At 38.1% G+C, this 15,054-nt stretch overlaps 1 protein-coding gene across 2 annotated transcripts; it reads left to right on the top strand.

Moving 5' to 3' along the window:
- Positions 1 to 4: 4 nt before the first annotated feature.
- Positions 5 to 15,036, top strand: LOC121122093 (uncharacterized). 2 transcript variants are annotated; one of them, XM_071889877.1, is made up of 7 exons: positions 5 to 318; positions 386 to 1,745; positions 2,048 to 7,227; positions 7,520 to 11,711; positions 12,001 to 12,351; positions 12,424 to 13,275; positions 13,526 to 15,036. In XM_071889877.1, exons 2-7 carry the CDS (start codon positions 429 to 431, stop codon positions 14,015 to 14,017), a joined length of 12,384 nt encoding a protein of 4,127 aa, XP_071745978.1. In that variant the 5' UTR covers positions 5 to 318; positions 386 to 428; the 3' UTR covers positions 14,018 to 15,036. The 2 variants fall into 2 exon arrangements, with proteins under 2 accessions (XP_071745978.1, XP_040573040.1); XM_040717106.2 differs by lacking the exon at positions 5 to 318 and having other exon boundaries at positions 363 to 1,745.
- The last annotated feature ends 18 nt before the right edge of the window (positions 15,037 to 15,054 follow it).

Raw genomic sequence — 15,054 nt, 5'->3', positions numbered from 1 at the left:
GCATGGTCTTTTATTGGTTATTTGAGGGAAAGAAATTTTAAGACTTAAGTGGGGAGGCTCGACGGGAGTTAAGCGAGGGGAGGGAGGGGGGATGGAGGACTGAGTGAGTGTGAGTGAGGGGACGAGAGAGAAAGAGTGTGTGTATATGTGAAGAGGAGTGATTCTCATCAGCTGCTCTCTAAGTGAAGAGTGAGGCAATTGATTGTTTGTTATTGGTGGAGAGAGTGGGTCTTTGTTTCTTTTAAGACTGATTGCTCAAGGGAAATAGGAGTAAGGAAGGGGGAGGAGCAAAGAAGCTAGAAGAAGAAGAAGAAGCAGGTTGATGATTATGAATTGAATTGTTATTATTATTATTATTATTGTTATAAAAAAATATCTAAAATAGAGTAAAAGATGGCGTCGGAATTATTGCTATTCAAAGGAGGAAAATGAATGGGAATAATGATGTTAAAAAGGCAAAATGTTTGTCGGAGTTTGTGTCAGAAGTGGAAGAACATTTGCGTACAGAGGATGGATGCCACGCAGAAGCCCTTGACGCCCGGACTGTGCGTTGTGTTTGTGGAAAAGTTATCCGCCTCTCGAGTTCCTTTTACTGGCAATATCTCATCCAAAAGCCGAGCCGCAACAAGGGGAACAACGGGAAAGTGGAGCAGAAGGGCCATTGGTTCAAGTGCGACGTTGTGAGAAGTAAAGGGTTAGGAGGCATGTCCCTGGATCCCCCGCTTGTTCTGCTGGAAGAGAAGCTTCTCAAGAAGAGGCGTTCCGCGCGACATCTCCTCATGGAGCCCAAGCGGTTCAAGGAGGAACCTGCCACGCCCCCCTTGGCCCTTGTTCCCTCCTCCTCCTGCTCCTCCTCGAGCACGAGCACTTCGGACTCCTCCTCCGACTCTGAAGAGGAGGAAAACCCCGTGCACGCCCGTCTCACACTCAAGGCACAAGTCCAAGAACTCCTCAACTCCAGAACCATTGGAGAATCCTTTTTGCAAGACGGCCCATGCTTCCAATCCGCACCCGACATCCCCATGTGTCACGTGTGCAAATCCATACCCATCACTCAACGCAGAAATCACCTCCTCAAAGGCCGCTTTGAAGAAGAAACCAGCGACATCAACTGCTGCTTCTATGCCTTTAGAAAGCTCAAAGTCCCTAGACCTTCCGCCATCTCTGTCAATGGCTTCTTAGATCCTTTTAAAGATCCTAAACTCAATGATCTTCATCTCTGGACTCCAAATCCCAGCTCTGGAGATATGAACAAGGCTCTCTTTATTTTAAGTTATATCGGGGATCAGTTTTGCGATATGGTTATAAGTGAACGAAAGTGCCTCACACATCTGAAAAATTCAGAGTATAAAGACATTGTCTGGAAGCCTGCGGTGAAAGGAGTGAGGGAAATGTGTGATGTGTGTCAAACCACACTCTTTAATTATCATTGGATATGTGGGAAATGTGGCATATTTGTGTGTCCAGATTGCTATCAATTTCGTAAAGAAGGACTTGTAAGCGAACAGTTTCAATCCAATTCTTCCAATGACGAGTATGACTGGCCTCTTTGTGGTCGAGGAGATGATCATCGTATTGAGAAACTCATGTTAGCTCAAATTATTCCTCAAAATGGTCTGGTTCAACTAGCTGATAAGGTCCATCATCTTCGCAAAAAACTTGGTATTAAGCAAACTTGCCATACAGAAAATGAATTTAATGAAGCCTTTCAATTAGTAAAAAATGATTCCCTTTCTCCGAGCAAGGTGAGATATTTGCTTTATTGATTAATTATTATTAACCATTCGTTTAAATATATTTACTTACTAACTGTTAAAAGTCTTTCTACTCTTAATTTAACTTAATAATATTATTCAAAAATATGTAAGTTATAATGTATTCAATACATGTAATATGTATTTTTTTTTTTTTTTTTTCGTATTAATACAATCTTTTCATAAATATTATTATTACAAATTAATTATGAGCTTTGACTCAAAGTTTTAGTTAGTCCTTACTTTTATTTTCTTTTTCACAAATTATTGATTTTGTATTCTTTATTTTTCAGGCTAGCAATACCGTAGTTAAATCAAATCGTTCAACTTATAACTGTCGTCTTTGCCCGGATGGCGCTTTCAAGTGGCCTTCTATTTTATACAAGCATTGCCTTTTTAAACATTTTCATTCAGATATTTGGAAAGATCTTCCTGATGGAGCACCCTATTTATGTCCACAATGTACCTATTGTGGACAAAATAAGACAATGCTTGCTTTGCATTACGGTATTACTCACAAAATAATCGTCAAGCTGCTTAGTGAGGCTCTTAAATCAAATCCATCCATTACAGCTGACAGCAGCAGCACCAGTATTGTTATAAAAAAGGATCCGGACCCTTGTAAAGAATTGCTTTCCTCTAAAGAAGATACTCTTACACCCAATAAGTGCCCACTCTGTAACATGAAAGTGTCTAATAAATACATTAATTCACATTTAACTGTGCATTTCAAAAAGGAATTACTGTCGGAGTGTCCCCAGGAACCACCCTGGAAGTGCTACAAGTGCCATTTTATTGCTCTATCTAAAGATAGCTTAATAAGACATTTAGGTATTACGCATCGTAGAACACATGAGATTCTAGACTATAGAGGATATAAGCCTATAAGTTGTGAGTTTGCTGGTAGTAAACAGGAAGAATCCGATGCTGATCATGTTTCGAGACTCAACAAGAATCCTAATCTCGATGATTTTACTTTTCAATGCTATTTCTGTGAAAAAGTGAATGTATTTAGTAGTAACTTGGACTTTTATCGTCATTTAAGTGAAGTTCATTTTAGAAATGAGTTAATGGACTTGGCTCTTACCAAAGAGGTTTTAGCATGCAAACCCTTTCGTTGTAGACAAGAAGCTTGTGAATTTGCATCAAGTATGAAAAATCTTATTTTTCATTTGGGAGTTACTCATAGACTTGCAGTCAAATTTTACTTTCTCGCTCTTGGAGAGGAAGCAACAAATTGGGAATATGTAGATGTGCTGCCGTCGAAACAAAACTCTATCAAGAAAGCCTGCCCAGTTTGTCAAGAAAAGTTTCCACTCATGGCTTTAGGAATTCATGTAGCTCGTACTCATTTTGAAGGTCGCCTTAGCCATCTGCTATCCATGAGTCCTCCATTTCAATGCCCATCGTGCTTACATATCAGCGATTCCGCTTCCAGTTTATTAAATCATTACGGGTTCTATCACCAAGTGTTTGAAAAAATGTCGTCTGGCGAGTGCTCGAACTATTCATCACCTCTCCTCGAAAAAGCTCTTCAAACTCCCATTCAATCTTCTAAGGTGCAGTGTCTTATGTGTGATGATGTGCCTATTGTTGGATCTGAAGTTTCAGAACTGTACAGACATTGTGGTGAAACTCATTTTAAGGATAAATTATCGAAAATGGTTTTATTGCCGAAGGGAAATAGTCCTAAGATTTTCAAGTGTCCAGACTGCGAATTCCAAAATCAGTCAAAAATGACTGTTATGTCTCATCTTGGTATGATTCATAATTATGCTAGATATTTTTATGAAGAAGTAACAGGAGGAGGATCTGCACTTGAAAAAATTAAGACTAAAGAAGAAATGGAGGTTAAATCAGATCCTTCATCCACTTCTCTTCCATTAACAAATGTTGAATTTAAAGAAGAGGCCGTTGCTCTAACCACTACTGACAATAGTAATACTCCATCCTCCTCTGTTAAAAACGAAGAAGGAAGAACACATCTACAACAACTTGAACAGGGAGAACATCAGCAAGAACTACAGCAGCAGCATCATCAAGCAGAAATGCAGCAGCAATCCTCACACCAACAGTTGCAACTTCCACCAGTACAGCAGCATCATGAGCAGACACATCATCAAGCACAACAACCGCTTTCTTATTTAGGTTATCATTCACAGCAGCAGGAGCATCATCAAATTAATTCCAATGATCAACAACAGTTACAGACCTTATATTCTCAAAATATTCTCAAACCCCCTGGTCAACAAAGTTATCCCCCCTATCAGGAAAATTACTATTCAAATTATACTCCTCAACAACCAAACACTACCATTCATTCTTCGTATAATTTACATCATTTACAACAACAGCAACAACAACTTCATCAACAATTACAACAACAGCAGCAGCAACAACAACAACAACGTCAGTTACAACAACAACATCGTCCACTCAACAGTTTTCACAGTTCTTATGGACCGCTCTATTCTTCCACCTTTGATTCACAACAGCAACTTCAGCAACTTCATACTCCAACAAATAATAGTAGTAATACCAATACTAATTCCAATTCTAGAGGGGATTCAGAGAATAATGAGAGAAGCACTCCAACCCCTCCTCCTCCTCCTCCTCCACCACCTCCTCCTCCAACTACTTCCTCCTCCTCCGACAAGAATATGATGGACTGCAATCTTTGTACCTACAAGTGTAAAACCATGGGTGACTTCATGAAGCATCTGGTCAAAGTACATTTTAAGCAAAAACTACTAGACTTCATGCCAAAACAAAAACCCTTTATATGCCCTTGGCCAAGTTGCAGTAATGAGAAGCGGGATCGTTTCAATCTAGCTGTACACTACGGAATGACTCACAAAGTTGTTTTACAAATGCTAGAAGACATGACAAATGAATCAACTCCCACGGAAGAATATCAAAGAGCTCAGTGTAAATTATGTCATCAATGTTTCACATCTCAAAGGTACATGCTTACTCATTTGTCTACGGATCATTTCCAAGATAGACTAGATCAAGAGCTTCCAAGCGTAGCTCCATGGAAATGCCCCAAATGCTCTTATAATGGTTCAGATATTCGTGCGCTAAGGATTCATTATGGAACTCGTCACAAAGTTGTGGTATCTTTTTATGCTCAAAGCTTGGGCACAGGTATTCATGAGCTAGAAAAGGAACTCCGAGATGCACGAAAGAATCAACTTCGTCCTGTAAAGAAGGAAGGAGATATTTCATGCAATTTCTGCCCAAAGACTTTTGCACAAAACGAAAAGGATTATTTGAAGCACATTATTCTGCATTTAAGACGAATGCTCTATAGAGCCCTTCCAGACAGAGAACCATTTACTTGTCCTAAATGTTCTTTTGTAGAAAGTGGTCGTGTAGAGCTGTTATTTCACTATGGGATGGTTCACACTGAAGTCGTTTCAGCCTATGTTAATCAGCACCCTTCCCAATTGGACATTGAAATGACTTTAGTGGAGAGTAATTCACCATCGCACAACTCTTCGAATTCTAATTCATCAACTACTTCATCTAATATTGAATCATCTCAGAAAGAAAAGACTCATATCAACCGCAATTCATCATCATCTTCAACTACAACTCACCCCCAACATCATCAACAAAAAGTCCCATTACCCCCACCACCCCTTCCTCCTCCTCCTCCTCCTCCTCCTCCTCCATCTGCACCTCCAGCTCACCTTCTACATCATCAACAGCAGCAGTATTCTACATATCATAATCAAAATCAACCATCACCTCAACAACAGGCTGAACAAGAACATCAACACCGTCACTATGCCTCACCGCATTATAATGAACGACCACTTCAGCCTCAACAGTATCATCATCCCCAACAGTTTCAACAAGCTCCACCAGCTCGGGCTTCATCACATCATATGACTACTCCTCCCTCAACATCTACCAATCAATTAATACCCTTGTTGGAACAACATGAAAAACAAAACCCATTTGTTGTGTCCAGTCAAGCACAAGAAACGAGTCCAGGACAACAATACCAATCAATCCCCCAAGATCTTTCTTCCACATCTGGATCCTTAGATCAGCATGTAGTTAAAGATCAAAAGGAGGTAGGTGTGCCAAAATTAGAACCTCCTCGATCATCAAATGCTAGTGAAGATAAAAAGTTCCCTAAATGCCGATGTTGTAACTATCGATATTTTAATCGTTTGGATCTCTGTCGTCATTTTGTTGATTATCATTTAAGAGACAAATTGCATAATGTTCTTAGTTGTTCTGAAGGTAGCCGATGTCCCAGATGTCCAATGGAGTATAAGGACCATCAATCACGCTTGAGACACTTGATATGGAGTCATGAGGACTTGGAGAGTTTAGTTATGAGAGAAATTGGTGTGAAATTGTCAGAATTTCCTTCAACCACGCGAGATTTGGAAATATCTACTAATAGAGAAAGGAAACCGAGTGGAAAGGAATTGACTGATTTGGCTGCTCTTCCCATAAATAGTGAAATTGATGTTCGTTGTTCCCTTCCGAAATGCGAATTATGTGGAGAAGAATTTACTGCGTCTAGCAATAAAGTTCGTGACAAAGGGACTCATCTAATGTCACATTTCAAGGATAATATATCTTCTTTATTACCTCCTTCAAAGCCTTATAAATGTCCAAAGTGTACCTATGAAGCTAAAGATCTTTTTAATTTGAGTCGACACTTGGGTCTATCTCATAAAATTGTTTTTTCTCTGATGCAGCAAGAGCTTGGAACTTCATGGCAGTTAAACTCTGATGATTCTTGTACTTGTCTTATCTGTAGTCAAACATTTCTAAATGCCCGAACACTCAACGATCATTATTGTACAACCCACTATGCTGATAGACTAGGAGCAGGCCTTCCGGAGCAAGAACCCTTCAATTGTCCCAAATGCAAATTTTCCTCCAAGAATTATCTCACATTAGTTCGTCATTTAGGATCAAAGCATGACATGGTTAAAATGTTTCTGCAAGAAGACGGTTACCTAAATAAGGACTTTCAACCTGTTCATGGATTTGTTAAAAGTGGTTGTAGTAATGGCCCCCCATCAGAGAATGGATTCAACTATTCAATATGCTGCCCCATGTGCCGAAATAGTTTTCCTGATTCGAATTCATTCCTGCGACATGCTGCGGAATTTCATTTTTCGGATCGATTGCTAGAAAACCTTCCGAGGGAGCCTCCTTTCAGTTGCCCTTACTGTCCATTCAGCTCTGGAAACGATTTTAAGCCTCTTATTGAACACTATGGTCTATCTCATAAAGTCGTTTTAAAGTATTTAAATGAAAAGTTTGGACTACCCAATTCAGATGATGAAGCCGTTCTAAAAAACTTCACTCAACGCCATCCCAGTTCGGAGGAAAGTAACGGCAGCAGCAGCAGTGGTGGCAGTAGTAGTAGTAGCAACAGCGGTAGCGAGGATTGTCCTATTTGTCACAATCAATTTGGGGGAAGATACATTCTCCTAAGGTAAGGGAATATTCAATAAATTAATTATTATCATTTTGTAGGAGTCTAGAAAGTTTTCTTAGTGTACTCAAAATCATTTTTCCTTTGTATAGTTTGTTTTTCCATGTCCTACTATATTAATTAATATCAATTATACCTATCTTATAAGTTATTATATTATATGTATATTATTCAGTCTCTTGACTCTGCTGTCACCAATATTGTTGTTTTTATTATTGTTATTATTATTATTATTATTATTTGGAGAAAGATTCAAAAAAAGACAATTTATTTTTGTTTTGTGCACTTTTAGGCATTTGGCGGAGTGCCATTTTCGTGAGCGTTTATGTAACGGTATGGAAAACAACGGAGTTTATCAATGTCCTTCATGCGAGTACGTGTCTAAAGATCGCCAAGCTTTTGTGCGTCACTACGGGTTGGTTCATAAAATGGTGCAACATTTCTTAAGGGAAATGGGCATCAAAGTGTTGGACGAAGACACTACCTCACATCAACGAAGAGTCAGTCAGCCTAAATACCTTGAGTTAAGGGACCCTTATGGACATGGACATCGTACTCAAACAACAACGGCCACAAACTCATCCAATTACTCAACTACTACTCAGCAACAATCCCAATCCCAATCACAGTATTATCGCTATGACCAACAAACGTCATTGAACTACAATAATTTCCCAGAAAGACAACAATCACAAGAGTATTGTCCTCCACCACCTCCACCTCCTCCTCCACCCCCAATCCCTCAACAGACACCACCTCAGCCTTCCCCATCTCATCAACCTAGTCAAAGTCCTTACTATGATCCTTACTACGGACAAACACCTACTCCGTCTCAGGAATCTCCTCTCACTCCAAATCCTGATTTTTATGGTTTTAACCAAACATCTCCTGCAACACCTAGACCCCCTTCAAGTAACATGCAACCCATGACACCCGGAGGTTCATCTCAAGGGAATCCTAATACTCCACAACCTCCTTTGACGCCACATGATTCTGGGCCTCCTACTCCAGCTGGAATGGGTTCACCTGCCTACATTCAGCAGCAGCAGCAGCAACAACAACAGGTACAACAGTTTGATCAATTTTCAAGTCCACGAGAACAAATGGTATCTCCTATCGGAAACGGAACTTATTATCCTCCATCCTCACAACAAGGATATCCGTCCAACGGCGCCGCCGCTGCCGCCACCACTACAAGTAATAATAATCCTAATAACTATGGTGTCGCTCAATCCTCACAAAATTATTCATATGATCCTGAAATTATGAATAAACCTGGTGGCATCGGATATGTACCACCCGGAGATGAATTTGTTAAGCCGCCTGAAGCTGGTACTAATGGCCCTTATTCTGTTATGTGTAATTTTTGTTCTAGTTTGAGTAAAACCAAGTCAGACTTTTATTGTCACTTGGCTGAAAAACACTTTAAAAACGAATTAATGCGTGAACTTCCAACCAATCCTCCCTACTTATGTACACTTTGTAATTACGAATCTAAGGATCGTACGCTGAATCCACTTATTCGACACTACGGAGTAGCCCATAAGATGGTTCAAAAATATATTCAAGGGCAAATGGTGGGATGTTTTGTACCCAGTGAAAGAAATATTGGAGGTGTTAATTGCTCTGGCTCTAGCTCTGAGACATCATCGACTGTAATAAAGTGCCCTTTCTGTGAATTGGGATTCGCCACAAAATATGCCTTCCATCAACATTTATGTGATCAGCATTTCAAAGATCGCCTATCAACTAACCTTCCCAATGTTCCTCCTTTCAAATGCCCAGTTAATGGCTGCACTTATATATCAAAAGACTCGCGCCATTTCTTAATAAGACATTATGGGATGACTCATAGGTTCGTAATTGAAATCCTTAAAACTCATCTCCCTGACTATGTCGATGAAGATGTTTTTGAATCACCTCCTAGAGCAGATAATAGTTTTTCCTCTTCATCATCTCAGGAATATTCCTCTTATCAGAGACAGTATTCACAGCTACCACAGAGACATGTTGAACTCCAACCTCGTCAAATGAGTGTTCAGCAGCAACAACAACAACAGTCGCAAACAAATCAGAAGAATATAACTCCATCACAACAGCAAATGGATATCCAGTCCCATAAACAACACCAAACGCCCCATTCACATTCAGAGCTAATTCCCACACAAAATCAAAATAGTCAAAGATCAGATGCAGTAGTGCACCAATCTGTACGGATGCAGCAGGATCAACGACAAGTAACTCAACAAGTTTTAATTCAACCATCAGAGACACAAGTTCAAGCTATAGAAGGTCGCAGTGGAGGAAGTAGCAGTGCTGAGGATCTTTTGCTTCATCAGCAGCAATTACCCTCTATTTCAGAATTTTTCCAAAATGCTGCAGCTGCTGCTGCTGGTGTGAACGAATTCCCTCCTTCAAATCGAAGTTATGATTCCAACGCACAAGGAATGCATCTTGAGCCTCAAATTGACGGAACCTTTGATCATATAACAGATCCTTCCACAAACTTGATCTTAGATAATCATCAAATCAAAGAGGAATCAGCTATAGCTGATCCTGGGTCATTATCTACTCCACATCCCATGACTTCATCTCCAGTTAAAGGAGTTGTTCAAAGACAACTCCTCCCTTTAACTCCAGTCAAAGGGACAGCAAATGGTAGTGGTAGCAGTATGTCTAAGACTTGTGAATTATGTTTTAAAACATTTGAAGGAAAAAACAAGTCCATGTTGAAGATTCAGCATTTAGTGTTTCATTTCAAGGATAAGTTGTATGCGAACCTTAAGGAAACTTCACCTCCATTTTCTTGTCCTGAAGAGGGATGTTCATATACATCTAAACACAAGCCCGATTGGGCTAGACACTATGGATCTGTTCACAAGTACATTGAAAAATACTTGAAAGAAAAATTGGAAGAGAATATGCATGGATTGCCTACTCCTGCTAAGGTACCAAGAGGGGAAGAATGTTTAATGAATAAAAACTATTCGAATCCAATGCCTGGTGAGGGCTACGTTCAGTGTTTTATGTGTGAAGATGCTCCTTGGTTCAAGAATGAGGATCATTTGGATAAACATTTCAATGCCAATCACAGGGACTTCATGAGAGAGTTCAATAGCTCAGGCAGTGAAGGAAGTAAGAACACTTCATTCGAGGCCTTAACTATGGATGAAATGATGGATGAAGGAGCTACCACCTCTAATATACAACCTCATATGCCTCTCCAGCATCAGCAACCCCCATCGCTGCAACAACATCAGAAACCTGCTATTTCAACTGCTCCCAAGAACTGTGGTCGCCCTTGTGAAATCTGTGGCTATGAACCAAAGACAAAGAATAAATCCAGAGAAAGGCAGGATCATTTAGCTATGAAGCATTATAAAGACAGAATTGTTGCAGATCTGTCTAAAATAGAGCAGTTTCATTGTCCACTCTGTGATTATATTGGAAAGGATAAACAAACGATTCATCGACACTACACAGGGAAGCATAAAGTTGTTGAAAAATATTTGGCAGAGGACCTTGCCTCAAGAAAAGTAATTCAGTTTCAGAACGCAACAAGAAATAATATTTCTCAAGTGGATGGAAGCTCTGACATCCCACAATTCGATGGTGCAGGGGATGTGCCCATGTTGGCAGTCAAGGATGAAATTGAAGACGAAGAAGATGTGGATGTCGATGATGATGAGGAGGAAATTGTGGATGAGGAAGAGGAAGAGATTGAAGTACCTCCGGAGGACGAGCTCGAAAACAATTCTAGCTCTTTGTCATCAGCAATTACCTCGAATGACAAAGTATGTACTCTCTGTCAAGAACCACTTAGGACCAATAGACATTATCACTACGCATATAAACACTTTCGTCATCGTTTAACTGATACTCTGCCAAAGATTAAACCTTTTCGATGCCCTATTTGTGATTATGAGGCCAAACACAAGCTAAATATCTGGATGCACTATTTGAGTCGGCATAATTATGGTGATTTGTGGACTGAAATGACGCTCTCTGGAGAGTTGGAGAGAGAAATAATTGAGGATGTTCCTCCACGTACACGAACGGTTAGACCATCAGTACCTTCATCTTCTACCACTACCAGTAAAGGGAGGACTAGTAGCTACAAAAATATAGATTTTTGGTGTGATCTCTGCCAAAATGGTATTATGTCTGCTAATGAGTTCCTTCACTATTCAACCGTTCATTTTGAAAATAAATTATCAAAGGTCCTACGAGAAGAAGTTCCTTATTACTGTCCACTTTGCCACTTTGAAGGCAAATCCTATTCAAACCTCTGTGTTCACTTCCTCAGTAAACATGGCTTTTTAGAAAATTGGGTTCGAGATGCATTTGAGGAAATGACTGAGAAAATAGGAGTCATTGAGGAGGAGGAGCTGTTCCTATCTAATGGCTTAAAAATTACAAAAGAAGAACTTGATGAAAGTTTCTTCTCTAAGACAGGATTGTCTTCAATTGAAGAACTTTCCACGGTAATAATTTTTTCAATGTGTACATTTTTTACTAATGAATTATAATTATATAACAACAGTTATCCTCCCTCCCCCTGATTAGATTATCACTTGTCGTGTTACCACTGATGCGAGACTTATTATTTCTTTTCTTTCATAATTTGTAAAATATTGGCAATTTTACAAAATTTAACTTTTTTAGTCCATGTACATATATTACTACTTATAATGTAGACTTTTTTAAATACTTATTATTATTTCCGTTTTTATTTACTGTATTCATTAATATATATACTATAAATTTCTTCAGGATGATGAAGAAGAAGAAGAAGGATTAAAGACTGTAAACGAAAATATAAGCCTAAGTTTAAAACATGCACTTGATCAGATAAACTCTTCAAGAAAAGAATCAACCATTGGTGCTAGAACTCGAAAGAGAAAAAAACCGAAAAGGTGGGATATATTGAGCAAGTTGTTCAAAGATAGTGCCGAAAATCATTTACTATCTGAACCGGTTGGGAAGGATAGTCTTAAGACAAGGAGTATGTCTTCCGTTCATAGCAAACTTAGACACCCAACCGTGGATCATTTTTGGATTTGTAATGGAAATCTCTTGGTTTTGAACGACTCAAAAAATCCAGGGAATATCAATTTATTTAAGGTAAAAAAAAAAGTGTAGTTTTGCATACTCATTTGATGAATTTATTAAACATATCCGTTTTAATTTCCTTAGGAGCAATGGGTCCGTGGTCAACCTGTTATTGTAGCGAATGTGGATGACTATTTAGATAAAGATCTATGGACACCTGCAGCTTTTAAAAGAGATTTTGGATCCGATTTTCACGATATTGTAAATACACGTTCTGGTAAAACCATTCCTCATTTCTTATTAGAAGATTTTTGGGATGGCTTTGAAAATCTAAGTAGTCGAAGGGTGGATGAACAAGGGAATCCTATGCTATTGAAGCTCAAGGACTGGCCAACCGACCGAGATATTTGTCATTCTCTCCCTAAAAGATTTGCAGATCTCATGAATCACATCCCACTTCCTGATTATACTTTAAGGTCGGGGCGTTTTAATTTAGCGGCAAGCATACCAGAGTTTTTTGTTAGGCCTGATTTGGGTCCAAAGATGTACATAGCCTATGGGAATGCACTCTATGAGGGAACGGGAACAACTAATCTTCACATTGATATGTCTGATGCATGTAATGTCCTTGTATATGTAGGACTTCCCAAGGATGGGAATGAAGACGAACACTACAAAATGGGCTTAAAGCAAGTAGATGCCTCGGGCTGTGACTTGCTTACTCGCAATCGAGTTCGTGACACGAAAAAATCTATCGGAGCAATTTGGCACATCTATGATCCCAAAGACGCAGATAAGATCAGAAGTATGTTGAATGCAGTTAAACTGGAAAGAGGATTAAGACTCACTCACAACTCGGATCCAATTCATGATCAATCCATGTATCTGGATCAGGAGCTAAGAGAGAGACTCTATAAGGAGTATGGTGTTGTTGGATATGCATTTCCTCAATGTGCTGGGGATACTGTTTTCATACCGGCTGGAGCTCCTCATCAGGTATGTTGTTCTACAGTATTATATGTGGTGTGCCAACACAGCTTGAATTTAAGGAAAAGGAGAAATTCCCAATATTTTTTTTACTTTATATATGTAATCCGCCCAATAATATTTCACGCCCATATTTCGATTTCGGACTTCATTTTAGGGAAAATAATTCCAACTCACTTTAGTGTTGACAGATCATATAAGTTATCTTTCTAATCACTTAATAATGTAATACATATATTATTTATTTGCTCCTCTCAAGGTAAGGAACATTCACAATTGTATCAAAATAGCAGAAGACTTTGTTACTCCCGAAAATTTAAATTGGTGCTTCTATATAACTGAGGAGTTTCGACATCTAAGCGAAACCCATACGAATCACGAGGATAAACTGCAAATCAAGAACATGCTGTATCATTCTGTCAAAGATTGTGTATCTGTTTTAGAGGACTTTGAAATACAGAATAATAACAGTACGTCATTATCAACAGAGGCAGGAGAAGTGTTGTCGTTTCCTCCTAATACTGAAACAAATCTTCAAACAGCTTCATCATTTCATACTTCAACAACCACAACAACTTTAATAGGCTCATTATCACCATCATCTACTACGATAGCTCCTGTATCTTGTAAAAATGAAGTGAAGGTTGAGTTGACGCCAGTAGCCAGTGATAATTCGGAGGAGGAACAAGAGGAAGAAAACATTACGATTAAGAATGAGTTGGAAGATGAGGGGACTGACGATGCATCTTAGTAACTCGCCTATCTTTATTAATATGATTAGTTGTTAAACTCTCTGACCAAAAAGACAGAAAAAAAGTATTGCGTTATAATCCTGGACTACTCCTCCTTTGGATTTTGTAATTCTTCCTTAGTTTCTTTTTTATTCACAGAAAAAGAAAAGCAATATTTTTTTGCTACTCCTCACACAATTGACAAAATATATTATTATTACTAGTTATTACTATTAATTACTCAATTACTACTACATAATATATATCTCTATTTTTCCCCTCTCTCTTTCTCTCAATATATATTTGTATGAAGATGAATAGAATTTAATATTTCTTTCTCTTTTTCAATATAATTAATTTGTTTGATATTATTATTTATAATGATATTTTGTTGTTCTCTATATCACCCCTTTCCTCACTGTCTTATCACACCACGACGATATTGTAATTAATGAATAATACATTTATAGATGAACGTGAATAGTTTAAAAACTCTATTTTAAATGCTTAAATCCATTTTTTTAAAGAAAGTAAAAGAAAATAAAGGAAAAAAACACCACACTGACACACTTCTTGATGATTACTTGCATAAGAAGCAAAGTAAAAGCTGTTGAATGATCCCCCCCCCCCTCTAATGATGAAGATGTGAGTTTAAAAAAAAAAAAAAAAAATACGAAGAAGTTGCTAAATGATTTGTTTTTTTATATTAAGGAGAATAGTATTATTATTATTATCATATTATATTATAATAAACCTATATTACTTTTATGAGTTGTTGTAATGTTGTAACACCTTCCTTGCTCGACTACGTCGACGACTTGTTGCGTGTTGTTTTCGAATGATTGATTAATCGAACGAACTAATGAATGAACATTATTATTTTTTAATTATTATTATTATTATTATTACTACTACTACTATCAGAATAATTGTAGAAAGTACTATACAAAAATACAAAAAAAATTATCTATATACAAACATTTAGAATCGATAATAATGATATGATATTATTATTAATGAAATAATAGATTTAATATATTTTCTTGTGTTTTATTTG

This window comes from Lepeophtheirus salmonis, chromosome 7 (assembly GCF_016086655.4).
Source record: "Lepeophtheirus salmonis chromosome 7, UVic_Lsal_1.4, whole genome shotgun sequence".
In the NCBI taxonomy this organism is placed as follows: Eukaryota; Metazoa; Arthropoda; class Copepoda; order Siphonostomatoida; family Caligidae; genus Lepeophtheirus; species Lepeophtheirus salmonis.
Note: the sequence above shows the minus strand (reverse complement) of the source record. Positions and strands in the feature narration are given on the sequence as shown.